We start from the raw sequence: 18,996 nt of genomic DNA on the forward strand, positions 1-18,996 counted from the left end.
GGCGCATCATTCGTTCGTGCATGTAGGAAGAAGAATGCGTCGACGAATCACCACATCGTAACATAAACCAGACTGTCACGACACTGAGTTTTTATTGAACTGAGCAGGCCATAAAGTCCGAAGCCTATTTGCCGTCACGTGTCGCCAAATTGCAAATTTGTTCACCCTCGTAAAATAAAAAGTATAATTCTTAACGTCTGAAACGCGTGAATATTTATCACACCCTAGGCACGAGACAGAAAATACCGTGGAAATGTTTCCACGCGACCCGATATTTTATTCATGAGGAAGATTCGCATCTCTTAGAATATAATACTGTACATACATATATGTCTTAGTAAAAACAAACAGAAAATGTCACGGTTTAATAACACTATTTATTGTAATGAAAAAAATATATTTTTCATTCTTTTTATAAATCTTTCTTTTTTTTCAGAACGTGATTTCAAGGAAACTAAACATGTATTTTTATTTATACAATGAATCAATATGAATAAGTACGATAAATCAATCGATTTATACAACAAACTAAGTTAATCAGAGAATTTCAATGTCTTATTTCCCAAGACTATGAAAGTTTTTACGACAGTAGGTAGGTATCATGATAGTGTATCTCACACACAGAAGATAATAAAAATTTAACGACAAGATTATTAGGTCTAAATGTGATCTCTGAATTATATTGTTAAATTGGAAATTCTGCTTTTTACGATACGAGTTTTTTTTGCACGATGGAATGGAATGAAGGTTGGTGGAATGTTTCTAAAAATATGATGAATTTTTGAACGTGATGTGACCTTCTTTTTCAAATAAGATTTATTCTAGTGTTGCAATCATTTAGAAAAGTTTTTCTTTTACCTTTAAGTACTATTTACATTGCTGTGTGTAGTTCTGGGAAATGTAGTACAACGAAAATTAATGAATGTAAATGTGAAAGGTAATACTGAAAAAGCATTTTTAAGACATTGGTTGAACAATCCGTAAAGATACGATTTCTCTCTTTCTCTCTCTCTCTCTCTCTTTGTCTGTTTATTTCAAGGTGAAAGCTTTTAACTTTATTCTTTTGTTGTGTGTATTCATAAGATTAAAACTCGTTTACATTGACTATATCGCTGTTTTCGTGGTGTCCTTTTTTTTTTCTATTTCCGATTCTTTAAGAACAAGTAAAAATACAGATCTCTTCGACAGTTTAAAAAAAAAAAATGTTTTTTTAGAGCGTTGTTTAAAAAAACAGAAAAGAAAGAGAGAAAAACATACACTCGGCTACACCTTTTTACCCACAAGATAAATAAAACCAATGTTGTCAGGGCAAATGTGAAAATAAAATTCAATGATATTTCGAAACGATCGCGAGGATCGAGCTTGTCGTAGTTTTAACAGAAAAGAACTAAGTAACGTTTTCTTTCATATTATTATTATTTTCAATCTTATAACCCTTTCAGACCAGAGCATTAATTTTTTTTTTTTTTGAATTCTCAAAATGTTTTTGCATTTTTGATACTCAAAAAAATGCATTAAAAACATAAATATCAGCAAATCTTTATATTAATTTTCCAATTTTGAAAAAGGTAAATGGATGAGTAGGTAGTGACTCTTCCTAGCGAGATAACTTCAACCAATGATGAAAACTATAATCATTTGTATAATTTCCCTTTGAATTGGAAAACATTATAACTCTTATATGTAATCGAAATGATTTATGGAATATAAAATGCATTCTTTTGCCAAATTTATAGAATAATATTTTTTCCCCCGAAGAAATCACAAATGAATTCTTATTGAATCAGAAAATGGTCTGAGATGTGGTTTCAAACGTTTCATAACCGAAAGTAAATGACTCTATTGGCTATTATGACGTTGATCACGACATTGAGGGGGAGATACTTTTTAATTAATAACTTTTTTATTCTGTCACCTGGAAGGTGTTCCAACAGGATTGTTATTTTTTTTTTCAACTTCAGGAAGTGTTACCTTTCGTACGGTTATCGGGCATGAGAAAGGGTGAAGAAAAAGCGTAATCTTGAACGAAATTTGCATTGAAAAACACCCCTTTGTCGACACACCTGCCGCCGACATAACGTAGTTGCTTGAAATGACGGAATAGCGTAATCCGCTCATCATTTCACGCTTCCTCAGTTACGTATAATGACAACAAACAACACGTGCTTTAATTTACGCACACGTTTAAGCCTTTCTTTCACGTAAGGTGTTCTAGAAATTCGTTTGATGACCTCGAAGTGTACTCCTTCATATTTACCATGCGTTACACAATGTATCTACTATTCCAGTGTTGCTGTCGTTGAGGTATAATCAAACTCGGTTATAACGACTTCGTTTGTAATAGTACCTAGGTTATAACGTCAATAATTGGTGGTCTGAACTGATTTCCATAAAGCAGTGTTTATCAACCACCGGGCAGTAACCCGCTACTAGGGTGCGAATGCGAGCTGATCTCCCCGTTGAAAAGGCTCACCACAGGTCTACGACGATTCAATCATTATACTTCACTTATAGTCAGAAAAATTGACGGCAGGTGGCAGCAATATACACGGCATTACACAGAAACAGACTTCACGTTAGACTCGCAACACATACACGCGCAACTTACAACAAATTCCATGTCTTCTTCGACCACATGCTAAAGTCTCTTCATTGAGACAGAGCGGCGGGCCATGATCTGGTTAGTAGGAATCCCGCTACTGGGCCCCTGAAATCAGTCAAACTGGGCCGTGAGTGATTTGCTGTTTCATTTTTACCTATTTATTTCACATTAGTCGTGTGTATGACTGGATCTTCCACTCCCAAAAAACGTCCGAGCTGTTGGCTTCCAAAAAGATTGAGAGCTACTGTCATAGAGAATAATGTTAATGAACCTTGCTTATAACGTCGATGAAAATGCAACGAACTCTGACACAATAACACATTTTTCGACGTTTTATGGCGTTTTTGATACCTAACGATGGGGGGGGAAAAGATTTTCAAGAAGTTTTGGCGCTCCGACATGCTCTTAATTAACATGACCCGTATACAGGGTATACGAAGGACGCGTTACTAACTTTTCCCGTAATTTCGCTCTTTCCGAATTTTTCCATTGCAATAATGTCCCTTTCTCCCCCCCCCCTCCCTTTTTTTGACAAAATTTAGTTTAATTAGATTCTTTGCTAGAATCAGCAGTGTGTGTGTGTGTGTGTGTGTGTGTGTGTGTGTGTGTGTGTGTGCGTGCGCGTGCGTGCGTGTGTGTGTGTGTGTAAAAATAAAAATGACTATAAACACATCCACCTGATTTGTTGACCCCCATGTCAATTTTTTTTCCCTGTGAAATACATTTTACACTACCGCATATTTTCTAGTTTGAACAGTATGGCTCGCCAACGGCTATTCGTTTGCAGTATTTGGTGATTTCTCTGATAGTTGGTTATATTCTTGGTGAGAATCGGTCATACCTCGTATTTATGACACCACTTCCCCTTTTTTGCATAAATAAAATGACTTCTTTGTATATTTTATTATATTTTCGTCAAAAACGATCTTGGAAACGGCACCCTCGGTTATGACGACAAAAATTCAAAATCTTTGATGTCGTTATAACCGATATTTGTATTAACTCGCATTTCAATCAATTTTCCTTCTACTCACAATTCTTCATGCACATATATTCTATTTGTGGTCAAATTATTCGATCATTAACAAGTTTGGAAGAAATAGGTGCACTTTGAACAAAAGAAAGATGTATTTTTTCGCTATAACGTAGAGGAGATAGATATTTGTTGCCTGCGCAGGGCCGTAACTAGGATTTTGGGGGTGGTGGCAAACCCCTAATTTTTCCACCATCTTTCACTGTAAAATTCGATAATTTTATAGCAGTTTCTTTTTTTTTGTTGAAGAATAAAATTTACCGCCCACGGCAATTGCCTCCTTCTACTTTACCGCACACCAACTCCAGTCATATATCGCCATGTGGCAATTTCCAACTAGTGGAGTTGAGTGGGAAATAAAGGCGTTATCTATCGGTGGTCGCACCAGGATCGATAGGTAAAGAAATTTTTCTGATGTTCGTTTGGCTGAAGTCGAATCCATAGACCTTGACGGCAACCTGCATAGTGGAAGACGATCATCTTACCATTGCGCCATTCTGGCGATTTTGTCCCCTTCTAGTTCCCGCCCTGTACATACACACTGCATGCAAACGTAACACGCGTCAATGTTCAGTTACCCCAAGCGTTGAAACGCTATTTCCTAAAATATGAATTCATCTCACACTAGAGCATCCGCACTCTGTCTGTGAATAATTGTGTACCAAATGAGGTCCATGACCTTGAGCCTAATACGTACAATCGTAATATTCGTAATATAAAGTCCGAGGTCGTTCGGCAACAAAGAGTATTAATTAATTAAAATGTGAGCCAAAAACGACTGACGCGCAACCCGGAAATGCTGTCCCTAGCAAACGAAGGTAGTGTTTAAAACTGTTGCCGGTACTCATTTTTACTGATTCCGGTTATACTGATTCAGATTTCTATACCCAGGCCTTCCGTTCTAGTTCCTACCCTGGATATACCCAGTGCGGTCTTAACGGATGAGCCCACCGGGACACGGCCCGGGGCCCTCATGAAAAGGATATCTGGTTAAAGTTTTCGAGATTAAGATTCGTAGGCAAGAATTTCTAGTCAGATAGCGGGGGGGGGGGGGGTCCTAGAAAAAATCGATTTGCCTGGGGCCTATGATGCTTTTAAGACAGCCCTGGATAAACTCAAACCTCTTTGGAAATATGCATTCAATTCCAACGAAGGTTGTTTCCAGAAAAATTAAGGACTCGAGAGTTGATTGAAAATTTTCAGTACGTTATTCAAAATAGAAAAATTTGGAAATGATGGGCGATCTTATTGCACTGTGGCCCGCGGCCGGCTATTTAACGATCCAAGGGGCCCACGATTGGTTTTGTGAATCACTTGAGTAACCCATGCTATGGAAAGGGGGGACCCCACACACCGGTGCCACAGTGGTGGTCGGCTGAAGTTGGTTTTCTGTGGTTCCCAACTTCGAGTGCAAATGCGATCTTATTTCTCTCCATCTTAAAAAGTCTCTCCACAGAGAGCAACAGGCCAACAACGGTACAAATATTCAATCATTACATTTCACTCACAGATAGCAGCACTGAAAATTCAAAAACACGACACTAGACACGCATTCAGACCGTCAAGTACCTATACACACACACACACACACATACTTCCGGCACAACTCAGTCGTTAGTAAATTCCCCATAGCGATAGACCGGAGTTATACTCAGTTTGAATGAATGAAATGAATTCTCTTTAAATGTTAGACATCCATCTTTTAAATTCCTCTAAAATGGAAAATAAATAAAAGGCATATATTTATTTATGAGGTGGAACTCAATCTCTGATATTGCAATATGGCACGATGCTGGATCAGTGTCGTCTTAACTCATAATATGAGAATAACGCAATAAAAATGAGATCTGGTGAAAATTTTCGAAAGTAAGCATGTGAATTAGTAGGCAAACATTTCTAGCCAGGTAGAGGAGGGTCTCAGAAAAATCACTTTGCCCGGGTGCCCCAAGTTGCTTTGAAGATGGCCCTGAGCAGGATCCTGGAAAAATGTTGCTGCAAAAGTATTTTTTTCTCTCTTTACAGTACAACTCCGGTCATATCGCCGTGGAACAATTCACTACCTCTCCATTGATGATCTCCCTCCCTCTCTCTAATAAAACAGTGGTTTTAAAAGAGGAGTTTCTAAAAGATGATGTTTCGGGGGAGGGGGGGGGGGACAGAAAACACACAAGAACAATAACGCGAGTGACGTTGGTTCCTTCGATGTTCGAACGAGGGGTTCTCGGGTGTAGATACTAGTTGAAAAACAACACTCTAAAGCAGGGACATTCAAAACCTTTGATGTGCCGATATTTTCCATGGAAGGAGTGAGAACTCTCTCCTGACATCCCTAAAACTACTTATTAGTAGTAAGCATTTTTTAAGCACTTGATTGATTGGAATTGGGCAAGGGAAATCGCATGTATTCTTTGAGAGCTCAGGGGGTGGGGCTGATACTGCAAAATGTTCGGGAACACCCCCCCCCCCCCCACTCTAGAATCAAAATTCTAATGCTATTGGTACCCGTCGCGTGCTGGTGCCGTCAATGTTACTTTCTGGGGCGATTTATGTCCCCTTTCTATCTTTTTTCTCCTTCCCCGGAAAAAAAAAAGGCCTTACAGGTACATCAGGTACAGAAATCACAAAATAAGACAATATATTTTTTGTCGAATGTTCCATCACACCACCACTGAGATATTTCAGCCGTTGCAAGAAAGATCAAACAGTGATTGGTTGTGAAGAAAAGATAATTTAAAATTTCCTTCGTGTAGTTTGAGGCAAACGATGACGTCTATTCCTACGAAAAAAAATTCGGTTTATTCCCAATTATTCTGCAAGCTTAAAGCAAAGCCACACTAAAGTAAGTACAATGATAAAAAGTTATTTTCACGTTTTTAAGCTGTTTCAATAACTCAACTGAGAGAGATGGATCTCTGTGATTGCACCGATGTGTGCAACAATTTGATGTATGCACCAGAACATCTAACTGTACTCAACAATTTCTATTACTGTCTTCGTAATCGAGCTCTATATGTGGGCAGAAAAATATAATTCCATTTATTTTATTAATCAAGTATTCATTTTACAAAATTTTTGTGGCAGCATACACTTTTTCTTAAAACTGAACGTGAAAAATAATCATCATACAGTGGATCCCACTTATAATGATTTTGAAGGGAAAACTCGTCATGAAAAACGTTGTAAGCAGGAAAACGTTTTAAACGGGAAATCTGGACGAGTATTAGTGAGAGTTAGGACCACGAAAATAAATCGTCCAAAGCGGAAAAAGTTCTATGTGGGAACGTTATCAGCGGGATCTACTGAAGTGTATTAGCAATCAAAAATTCGCTTATATTCCTTTCAGACCCTGTATGCCAGGGCCATAGGCGGAGATAGACTTTGAAGTCTGGGGGGAGGGGGCACGGTCATTATTGCTGGGGTGGGGCACGATAATGACGATGTAAATTCATCTATACATATATACATTAGATCAGTCGACTTCACCTTTGATGCCCGTATCTCTGCCCATGGCCAGGGCTCTTCAACACATGGCCCAACGGCCACACGTGACCCTCGAAGCTTTTAATAAACACGCCGACGAAAAGCCTTTGATAGTTACAGAATTTACAGAAATAGTAAAAGAAAAATCAATAAAAAAATGTATTATGAAAGCAGTAATTTCAAAATAACTTCTAGAAAACATTTCAGAACGAAGAAAGAAATAATGTCAGAATCAATCTGAAATAATTTTATAATCATTGAAAGGAATACTTTTTTCCAGAATTTTTGGAATAAAATGTTTCGCAATTCTTGAAAATTCTTAATTAATTAAAAACACTTTGTTCCGAAAATACTTTCACAGAATTGATGGCAATTCATGTATTTAATAAAAACAATACTTCAGAATTGATGAAAATTCGTACTTAATGGAAAAAACTATTTCTGAATAGATAAGAATTCATATTTTATTTAAAAATCTAATATAAATTATATTTCGTAATAATGTAGAGCTCCCCTTGACTCAAGGCCGGTATTACACTATAAAACTTCGATAAAATCCCTTTTATAAAACTTGAAAAATCTAACCAATAAGGTTATTGGTTACATTCTAAAAAATGCAACCGGTGGCCTTATTGGCTGCATTTTTCAAGTTTTATAAAAGGACTTTTACCAAACTTTTATAGTGTAATACCGGCCTAAGAGCACGAGGACCCGTTGATCCCTCCTTTTATTACGACGCCACTGCGTTAATCAAAAAACCTCAGTATGACTCGGCACTTGGGCTTCATGGAAATACTGAAATGTTTTGCCCCTCAATGTGTGAAGGTTGAAAACCCCTGCTGTACGCATAAATGGGGTGTTTTTCTCGATGTAGATATTATTTTTCTTCATCTCAAGGAGTTCAGTCCTGTCGCTGATCGCTATGTTTCAGCCTCATATTTATTTATGCAGATTAAAAAAAGCCCTGTCTTTATAGATTGTGTTTTATAATTGTTATAGCGTTGAAGTCGAAAAAATCTTTGAACGAGAAAAACTCTTTCTCTAGTTGTGGGCACCTGAACTTTCTCCCAAACGATAAGTCCTCTATAGAGCAACTTTAGTGATCTCTAAATGTTCCGGGGATCTTTCAAGTGATCTGAAAATGTGTCCGGACCGCTCAAGTGTTCTAGAAAAGTGGGCAACTTAAGTGGTCTTGAACTGTGCCGCGCGTCACTCAAGTGATCCGTAATTATGTTGCGGATCACTCAAGTAATCTGGGAATTTGCCACGGGTAACTTTAGTGATGTAGAACTGCGCTGGGGCCACTTAAGTGCTCCAAAATGTGCCACATGTCACATAAGAGATCTCTAAATGTGCCACGGACCGCTTAAGTGTTCTGTGCCACGGGTCACCAAAGTGATCTGAAAATGTGTTATGGACCTACTAGAGTGATCTGAAAATGTGTCACGGGTCACTTAAGCGATCTGCAAATGTGCTGCTCAGTTCATTTTTACAAAATCAGGTTTGAGGGTGGGCCACATCAGATAGCCCCGAGAACCACATTTGGCCCGTGGGTCATTTGATTACATATATGGCTTAGAGGATGGGTCGCAATAAATTTCTTAGAGAAATTTTGAGATCTTTGCTTTCAAATATCATAGAAATTAACAGATATTGATTATAACAACACATATATAAAGGTATTTTCTTCCGAAAAATTAAAATTTTTTTTTTAATATTTCTTGCATAAAAAAAATCTTTGATTCTTCGTGGTGGGGGGACATGAGGGGATCAAGTTTTCTCCCATACGTCCTTGATCCCACAAATATGCGTTAGGAGGTAGGGGGGCAGAGCTGACGAAATTCTGCTGACAAGGTGGAGGAGGTGGGTCAGAGTTTTGCTGACAAGGGGAAGGGTCAAAAATAGCTGAAAATCTGCTGATGTAATACTTGAACGGCTCTTTAGTATGATGGGAGTATTCAAAATGCACCAATTGCAATAAAAACTGCACTCACCATCTTCCAAGCTCACAAAAATATTAATATCGATCATAAAAAGACACGCCGCGGCTGAAACATGCGTCCACACACACATAAAATAAAAGAAGCTCAAAACTTTAAAGACCTGATAATTGAACAGTCATTGAATTCTTCTCCGCTTTCTACTTAATAAATCAATTTGTTGCTGGTTTGGTATCATTCAGAGAACTGGTTAGCATCAGGGAAAGTATAAAACTTGTTTTAAAGATTAGTTAGGTTTCGAAGACCTATTTTTCTGAAAATTACAAACCGAAAAAAAAATTTGTCAGTAAACGCGAACTCTACCTTAGCATAAACGTAAATTATCATGTCAGGATGTGATATCAAGCATCTATCATAAATCATTTTTTCTACGGTTAACTTACTCCTTATCCCTCGGATCAGGTAGAGTCCTGTGAATGGAAATCAAGTCACTGACATACTGGTTGAAAGCATTGTCTTTCCAGCCCTGTTTCACCAGAAGCTGCTGATCTTTCGTCAAGTTCGACAGTTTGACGGGTTTGCCCATTTCGCCGTAACCGTCCGGTTCCTTTGGCGGAAGAAGCACTCCCTGCCCGTGCTCGACGTTGGCGTAACTGTCCGACTCCCGCTTCTTCTTCGATTCGGACAGGGATTCCGGCAAAGGCACTTGAGCGGGTGGCTTTTTGGTCGCTTTGACCTCTCGAACCACGTGCAGCGGTTTCGGAAGGTCTTCGACTGGAGCTGGACGATGGGAAGTCACCGTCAGCACGTAAGTCACTACGACCCAAGTCGTGGGAACAAGAAGCAGTCCCTTGATTATGAGATTTCTTCTCCTGGGAAGCATATTGGCGACGAATTCGAACGGTTGTTTTCGTCGCTGGAACGTCAAGAGAGAGGGAAAGCACTGTCCGTTTGACCAGTCATGGAATGAAAGCTTTCAACCGATTTGCATGTATGCCGGCGGCTACAAATTTGGCACTAGGAGATCACAGAAATGGACGGATCCGTTCTTTACGAGGGAACTGCTTCTACCTTTTGCGGCTCATATGAGTTGTGCGGTGCTCAGTCGGACCGGCGCGGATCGGTTGCTATTCTTCCAGCCTGAAACAAAAGTAAAAAATTTTAAATTGTATCTTTTAATAAGTGCATACAGGGCAAAAACTAGAATTTTTATTTTGCTGAAAATATGCTTCAAAATACAATATTAGAAAGCAAAATCTGCTGCTTTTCAATGCTTGTGGATCAGTGAAAATAACCGATGGATATTTTATATTATGCAATAAGATTTTCGTGTTGTTTGTTTGTTGTATCTTATGTATATAATATGACAAGTGTAAGATAACAGATTAGATGGCATGGACCCCCCTCCCCTCCCAGTGATTCTAAAATATACCTTCATTCTAATATATGTACATCCATCTAAACCCCGGAACTTCAACTCCCAACATCTCGTCTGTAATCACCAAAAAAATTGTTAATCGCGAAAGTACCCAATTGTCTAGGGAAAATATGCTGTAGAAATTGTGTATATTTTTTTTCTTCTTTTTGACTCAAAATAAAGTGTTCCGGACTATGCCATGAAACTGGGCTGGAAGAAATCTCAGCAACGGGATAAGTCCAGTGGTAAAGTTCATGCTCTAGTTACATATTTTATTTATAGACGCATCTTTTAAGTTGTATAAATACAATTTCAGACATCAAAACAGAAAAAACAAAAAAAGAAAGCGTGCTTGTTAAGACTGAAATTCAAAAATTTCGATAAAAGCTTGCAAGCAGCACATTTTAGTACCTGATCACCAGGCCCGTCATTTAGGGGAGGGCAGGGGGGCAACGCCCCCCTCCCGGCTTTTGAAAATACACTAAAAATGGTATGTATATATATACGGGGTGATTATAAAAAAACTATCCCGACATATGGGCCCCTAACTATCATACCATTCACAGAAACTGAATGAAATTTTGGCATAAGGTATTTTGAGGTATGCGCTCAAGAATGATAGGGAAAAACAACAGTGTCACTCTAACAGTTACGGTTACAGTGAGAAAATTTCGAAAATATCAAATGGCAACACCAAGTTTTTTGTATTGGAATGCGATCTTCATACTGAAAAACACTAAATAGCGTTGGAATGGCACCTGTAGCACGAAAATCCCCGGAGCTAGGCAAGGAAAAAGTAAAAAGGACTTTGCCATGCACCAGAGCATTAATGTTCGTTTCATTCGTCACACCGTTTCTTCGGCTGAGATCCCAGCCTGATTAGTCCTCCACAAGGTCACGTGGAAAATTTGCGAAACACAATAAAATGCTTTATTTTATGCTGCTTCTCTGTCCTTATTGGTTGTCCTCACTTTTAGCCTATCTACCGCCGGCCGGTGATATTCATGCTACAGTTGCCGTTCGAACGCTATTTAGGGTTTTTCACAATGGAGATCACATTCCAATACAAAAAACTTGGTGTTGCCATTTGATATTTTCGAAATTTTCTCACTGTAACCGTAACTGTTAGAGTGACACTGTTGTTTTCCATATCATTCTTGAGCGCATACCTCAAAATACCTTATGCCAAAATTTCATTCAGTTTCTGTGAATGGTATGATAGTTAGGGGCCCATATGTCGGGATAGTTTTTTTTATAATCACCCTGTATATATATATATATATATATATATATACACACAAATATATATACACATACATTGAGTACATGTGCTTTGCCCCCCCCCCCGGAAAAAGTTGAAATGACGGGCCCTGCGCTGATCACTAATTTTCATCACGATGAAAGTCACAGTAGACTACTATGTCAATGGGTTCAAACCGTACGGCCATAGAGATAAAAAAAATAAAATTAAGAACACCACACCTCTGCACACATTCAGCCGTTTGTTTCCACACGTATAAAAACCTTTCGGAACATCGAACCCGGCAAAATAATAAACGCCAGACAGTCAGTCAGTCAATACACATAAATGGATTTTTATTTCCCCCGATAACTAGATCCAAACGCACAATGGAGATAACAAAAGAGCATTCAGTGAAAATAATAAATAAATACAGTTTGGTCGACCTTTTGTCCACCGTGTATGTAGCGTTAACATTGGGAAACAATATCCACGGGAAACGATAACAAACTGGATAATAGTATCAGTAGTAAACTAAAAAAAAGTAAAATCTGTCTGGAACATTTTAATGATAGAAACGGAATGAATATAAAACCTCGTAATGATGAAGCTGGGAGGACGATTATACTGACTTTTGGGTTTCGAGGTCCAAAGATAAATGTTTAACCCTTTATAAGCGGTCTTTATAAGTTTCACTGATCCGCATTAGTTTATTTATTCATCAATCATTCCAACAACAAAAAAAATCCAGTTACAGTTGGAGAGAGATAAACAACAACGCGCACAGAAATAAAACTTAACTGTCACAATGGAAATCCATGAAGTCTGTATTCAAAAAATTGGTAACATTATTACAGAATACACAGGAATGCTGAAAAAAATATCTGCACAAAAATACGAACCACCCAAACAAAAATTAACTAAGAATTCAGAATTGGTGAGAAGTTAATGAAAGAAAGAAAGAATTTCAGAATAAGTGGAAACAATTCCTTAGTGAAAGGTAATGTAAAAATTAATGAAAATATATTGGAAGAATTAATGAAAATTGAAAATTAATGATAAAGATAATTCTAGAATTAATATAAAGTTCAGAATTTATGAAAAAAAAATGAAAAATTGTATGAGAATTCATGAAAATTTCCAATAATTTGGGGCCCCCTTGTTTAAGGGGCCATTAAAGTATTACGTAAGCAGATTTTCAGCCATTTTTGACCCCCCCCCCTTTTCAGCAAAAGTCAGCAAAACGCTCACCCCCTCCCAGCAAAATTTCGTCAGCAGCTTAGAATATTTCATACCTTCAAAAAGGGGTGGTTGATGACGTAAGCAACCTTCAAACCCCCCCCCCCTTGTCATCAAAAGTCATCAAATCCGAAACCCCTCGATGCTGACGTAATACCTGAATGACCCCCTAAGGGTCATGGCTCAGGCCCGACTGGCCCACCTATTAACACGCAACTGACTGGTTTTAAAAAATTATAGAACCAAACACATTTTGTTATTTTTAGGAATATTTTATAAGCATATAAAAACTTTTTAATTCGAAATAGACCCCATGGGTCGCGATGTTGATCCTGCCGTTCAATTTGGGTCGCGACTAAAAAACGGGTTAAGAGTGTTTTACTGCCTTGAGTATCAACAGAACCCCATTCGAGCAGAAATTTCGGCAACGATTTTTCCTTTGGCAAAAGCATAAAATCCGTTACTAATACTCAGCTCATCAGCATTCAATCTAGCGATCAAATTGGCAGGTCTGCGATAAAACTACTGAGCATATATAATGAGATTTGAGACTATTTGACACAAATAGTTTTTATGGGAATCCCATTGCTTGCAAATATAATGCAAATTCTACATACTTTGGATCCAGTCACAATAATGGGGTGGTGTGATAACAATAATAAATCCAACCATTCCGTCAGGGACACGTGAATTCAAAGAGTGTGAGTTGTATACATTCGCGTCAAAACGCCTCTTAAACAAAAATAATAGATGCAAACACAAAATGCTTACTCATCGAGTGTAATTACTTCTTCTGAAGGGCGAAACTGATATAGTAGAGAGCGTTTTGCTTATTGTTGCAGGTTTTTGGTGAGGCGTTTATAACTAGGCTCGCTTACGCTGCAATTCATCTTTTGAACGCATTCAGTGGTTTTATTTTGTTATTATGTTATTTTTAAGTTTCTATTACCATATGCCCTGTCTCTTACAAAAATACGAACGTAAATGCCAAAACAAGAGGATTTTACCCGACGAGGTGGCTGAAAATAAATAAAAAAATATTGTGTGATAAATCATGATTATATCAGCAATCACCGATTAGCATGCATAATCCCCAGAGCTGCTTTTAGAGGTGTGCGACATCGAACAGGGCTTTGTGGAGGATGGAGGTTCCCCCGCGCGCGCTCGCGGTAAATTATTGGAGGCTTTCACCAATTCTGAAATCATTTCTTATGCATTAATTCTCAATTTTCATCAATTCTGGAATTATTTCTTCCATCAATTTTGCATTTTCCTTGGTGCTGGAATTATTTCTTTCAATTTCCTCAAGTCTAGAGTTTTTCATTAATTTCGAGAATTTTCTCTCTCATAAGTTTAAAATTAGCTCCGGTGCTGAATTTTCATCAATTTTTGTGTAAATTTACATTCAACTGTGTGATTGCGTGTTTTTTTTTTAAATGGATATTTCTCAGCACTCTCGTATGTTTCGAAATTATGGATGCGAATCCCCTCCCCGAACAAAATATACAAAATCGGGACAAAGAGAGGGTCCTAAACATATTTGGGGCCCAAAATCATTGACTCGGCCTCACTATAACTTTTGCACCGGTCCGCGCATCTGGTAAGAGCGGCCCAGAAAATCACCACAATCTTCTTGGTCAGTTTGATACATTTTCCAACGTGTATCACTTTTACCGGTGATTATGCATAGTTCGCGAATGAAGTTGGTAAGAATGATGAATATGAAAGAAATAATGCGGAAATATCACTCAAATTCAACCACTTATAAGTATCTCTCCCCCACCTGATGGATGCGCTATACATATTTTGCCATAGAAATATAATTAAATGAAAATAAATGTTATGACAATAAAAACGCATAAATTGTTATCAGTCTTGTAATGTTAGCTTCCTTCACATTTATCAACATTTTTAACCATTTTTCACCACCATCAACCTCAAATCCGTCATCTTAGACTGAAGTTGGATCACAGTATCCGGTAAATTTAAGCAATTCATTGACACTCACGATTCATCATATTTACCAGAGCTGGAGGGATAATCCATTGCACCGATAATATGATAAATTTGGAAAATTTATCAAATTTAACAAAAGGTGATTATGCATAATCACCGGATTTATCACGTTTAGCGTCATATCTATACAGGGTAATTCAGAAAATATCGGAAAAACCTTTAAAAGGTGGTAGCACACACAAAAAAATATTATTTTTATTTTATCATTATTGTTATTTTGTTGTTTGTTGTTTTTGTGTACTACCACCTCTTAAAGTTTTTCCGATCTTTTCTGAATAACCCTGTCTATATGGATGTAATTTATCCCCCATGTTTGAAAACTTCTAATTCAATACATGAAATAAATGAACTAACGACCGTGGGAAATAAAAAAATAGTGTTCACATAAGAAAACATGGTAGCCAATGAAGGGACGAATAGCTTCTCGATTTATCCCACCCTGAATATCGTATTTCCTTTTGAAGTGTTGATTGTAGGGGAATTTACGACAACACATGGTAAACTATTTTTATATGCACTCACAACCCTGTATAAGCGTCGTTGGTAAATTTGAAAAATTCTGAAAAAAATTTCACATTTACCGGTGCATTATTATGCACAATACCCAAGTGTTGTTGGTAAATTTGATAAATGCTAAAAAAAATCATCACTTTTTTGGCGGGGATTATACATAATACCCAAGTGTACGTAGTAAATTTGATAAGTACTTGAAATTTATCGCTTTTACCGGTGATTATGCGTATTACCCTAGTGCAGCGGTTTTCAAACTTTTGTCACGCACGGCTCTCCATTGCTTTGGTCAATATTTATCCAGGGCTCCCCAAAATAGTCTGACAAAGAACGCTTCAAAGCACCAAACAGGCACATCAATATCGTCCGCTCTCCGACGCGATGCACTTTGAGAACCAAAATGTGTATACTAACTAGTACAGTATACACATTTTGTGTTTCAAAGTATGAGAAAAAAATTCCAAATGAGTCTCGATAGGCGGACTCCAATATAACGAGCTCTTATTTAATGAATTTTACCTATTTCTTTTTTAACCCTGTCCCTATGCGAATCTGTTAAATAAAAACTTGTAAAAAATTCATTAAATCGAAGAATTTCATAATATCGGAATGGGTTCGCAAAATTTGTTAAATAAGAGTTTATTATGTACGATAATAAAATTTGTTAAACACAGGAGTTCGTTTTGGAGGTCCGATTTCAGAATTCGGCAATAGGACCGATTTATCATATTTTCTAATATGAAATGATAATTATGCATAATGACCGGCAAATGTGATGAATTTAGTAGGATTTATCATGTTTATATACCAACGACGATTTCGCAATCATGCATAATCGCCGGTAAAAGTGATACATTTTGGGAAATTTATCGAACTTATCATAATGATCGGCGATTGTGCATACAATCCATAATAACCATAATCCATAATAACTGGATTCATCACATTCACTGTAACACGTATCTCACACGAAGAAAGGCACCCACGCATAGATACTTTTCAATGCTCACATTATAATGCGCTATATAATTTACTCTTTAAGAGACATTCTTTCCCTTTGAAGAGTTTCATCCAAAGTCAGTCATTCAAAAAAAATGAAGAAAGAATTCATCATTAAATTCGAACCAAAGTTCATCTGCAACTGAAAAGTTGACCTTATTTCTGCATTTTATAATAAAAAAAGAAAGGGGATTCGGAACCTTTTTATTTTGTATTTATTTCCACAAAACAAAGATGTGAAACGGGATTCATCATTACTTCCGCGGTTCGCCCTATCGGTGACCTTATGTGGTATTCTTTTTTTCGTAAAACTCCCATAGAAATGAAGCTGAATTTTATCCACACTGAAAACTCTGCTTCACCATTTTTTCTCCTCTTCCGTACTTCACAATTAATCTCTTTTTTTCACCTCACAGCTGTTTCAAAGACAGAAATGCAGTATAAAATGTGGTGGAAAAACCTCGGTTTAACGAATCCAAAGACCATTCACTGAAGTTTTCCCGATTAGCAATAGAAGCGATTTTTTAATAGGATGTGATGTCGAAATATAATATACATTTTATCGTGCATAATATGCATTTTCAACGATTTTAAATAATTTTTAATGATTCCTTATTCACGTTAAGATCTGAGATGCATACACAGTCGACCCACGCTTAATTGGATAACGGATAAACAGAGACACCCCTCTCAAACGGATAAAATCTTCCGGCACCAAAATTTTTCCCACAGAGATAATGTTAAAGTTCCCCGCATTAATTATTACAAAATTATCATATTATAACAAAATTATCATAGTATTAATACTATGATAATTTCAACGACTTTTTCCCGCCTGATCGAATCACACGTCAACTGTTAATATACATCAACCACAATACACACATAATGTTTTTATTGAATGAAACATTTGGAATTAAATCGAAAATATGTTACTAGGTTAAGATAAATACATTTGAGAGTAGGTACTGCCTCCAAGTATTCAAGTTGTCCCCAATACGTACACTTAATTATTTCATTTTTGTTCTCTGTTGTGCCAATAGAGGGCCCTAACATTCCAAATGAAAAATAAAAATCTTATAGGCATTGTGATAATTGTAATTAAATGTAATTTTCATTTCATTTTTGATGTCTCATTTATTCGAGAAGCTTCATTAATGTTGATCCTTCATCCAGTTTTCAATATACAAACTATAATAACGCTGTAAAATGGCAATCGAATTGTTCTCCGCATAATCGAATATTGCGTGTTGGAAGCATTGACATCCGATTAAGCAAGGCCGATTGTATATTTAAAAGTTGGAAATTAATTTAAAATTTAACAGCTAATTCACCAAAGTAACCAAAATCAGCGATTTTAAATTAATTACTATCTTGTTTTAATTTCCATTTATTACAAAAAGGAAAAAAAAAACATTTAAAGAAATTACATAATACGTAAAATCGCTGATTGCCAAATCAAAATAGTCATGTTGAAACCAATCTCGTACAGAGAGTGGGGATTGTCCAAAAATAATATAGATATTGCTCAACACTGTTTTTCTTTCAGCAAAAGCAGCCTGTTCCGTTCCATTTGATTAGGAATACCTACACTACAATTGAAATAAGAAAAACCCATCCACAGTGTTTTATAGGAACAGCTGCGAGAGGAAACTCCGAAAAGAGGTATTTCACATCTTTTTCCAATCAGCAATTAATGAGATCGCCTCAGAAGGGGGGGGGGTGAAAATTTCACTTCTTCAACATTACAAAGGAGCGTCAAAATGTGTATTCGCACAGGCAGACCAAAAATCTAGTTGCCGCCATGTACCAACTCGTTAGAAGTTCCGCAGAGGACTATGGACGAGGTGTATGTATGGTTGTTAGTATCAACTGATCCTTATGAAATATAGATGGCTGCACTGAAAAATCAGACAAAACACTAGATACGCACTCACAATTCTGGTACAACTCACTCGGTAGTAAATTGCCCATGGCGATAGACCGGAGTTGTACTTGGTTTGAAGGAACGAAAGAATCAACTAACCAGTTGTAACTGATGGCACGGGTCTCGTTTTTCTTCTCCTCTCTCATATCATAGAGAGAGAGAGAGAGAGATGTTAGATTTTTCTAATTATTTCAAGACTTTTAGTACCAAGATTAAAAGGTGAATGTTATTTTTCATGTTCCGTGGAATCAAACATCACAAAACCTTATAAGCAGCATTAACGAGATATCTCGTCTCTTTAGAACCTCTTATTTCAACTTTGCCAAGCCCAGATATTGTGTAAAGTTTATTTCTCAATGGTACACTTTTCGCCCTCTACTCCTTAGTTTTTACATCGGAAGAAAGCCTACTTCATTAAAAAAGTTATGGCATTTTATAGAGGGTTTAGTGATTTCTAATGATGTGCCGATGAAAGCATTAATTAAATTAATTAATCAATTCTTCATATACTGCAGAACAGGCTGAACAAATCTATTGACCGACATGCCCGGGGCATGTAAAAATTTTGAATCAATTTACCCACAAAAAAAAGC

The 18,996-nt window shown here is 37.1% G+C and overlaps 1 protein-coding gene across 3 annotated transcripts in view; it reads right to left on the bottom strand.

Annotated features, from left to right (window-relative positions):
• The window catches only part of LOC149079092 (putative polypeptide N-acetylgalactosaminyltransferase 9), a 90,494-nt gene that overhangs the window by 26,707 nt on the left and 44,791 nt on the right, over positions 1-18,996 (bottom strand). For all 3 annotated transcript variants that reach the window (XM_089241381.1, XM_089241382.1, XM_089241383.1), the window contains exon 2: positions 9,499-10,195. In XM_089241381.1, coding sequence (XP_089097507.1) covers positions 9,499-9,938 — 440 coding nt within the window. In that variant the 5' untranslated portion in view covers positions 9,939-10,195. The remainder of the gene's footprint in view (positions 1-9,498; positions 10,196-18,996) is intronic.

Source organism: Pholcus phalangioides, unplaced genomic scaffold (assembly GCF_987345545.1).
Source record: "Pholcus phalangioides strain wild (caught in Gottingen) unplaced genomic scaffold, Ppha-v1.0 ptg000013l_1, whole genome shotgun sequence".
In the NCBI taxonomy this organism is placed as follows: domain Eukaryota; kingdom Metazoa; phylum Arthropoda; class Arachnida; order Araneae; family Pholcidae; genus Pholcus; species Pholcus phalangioides.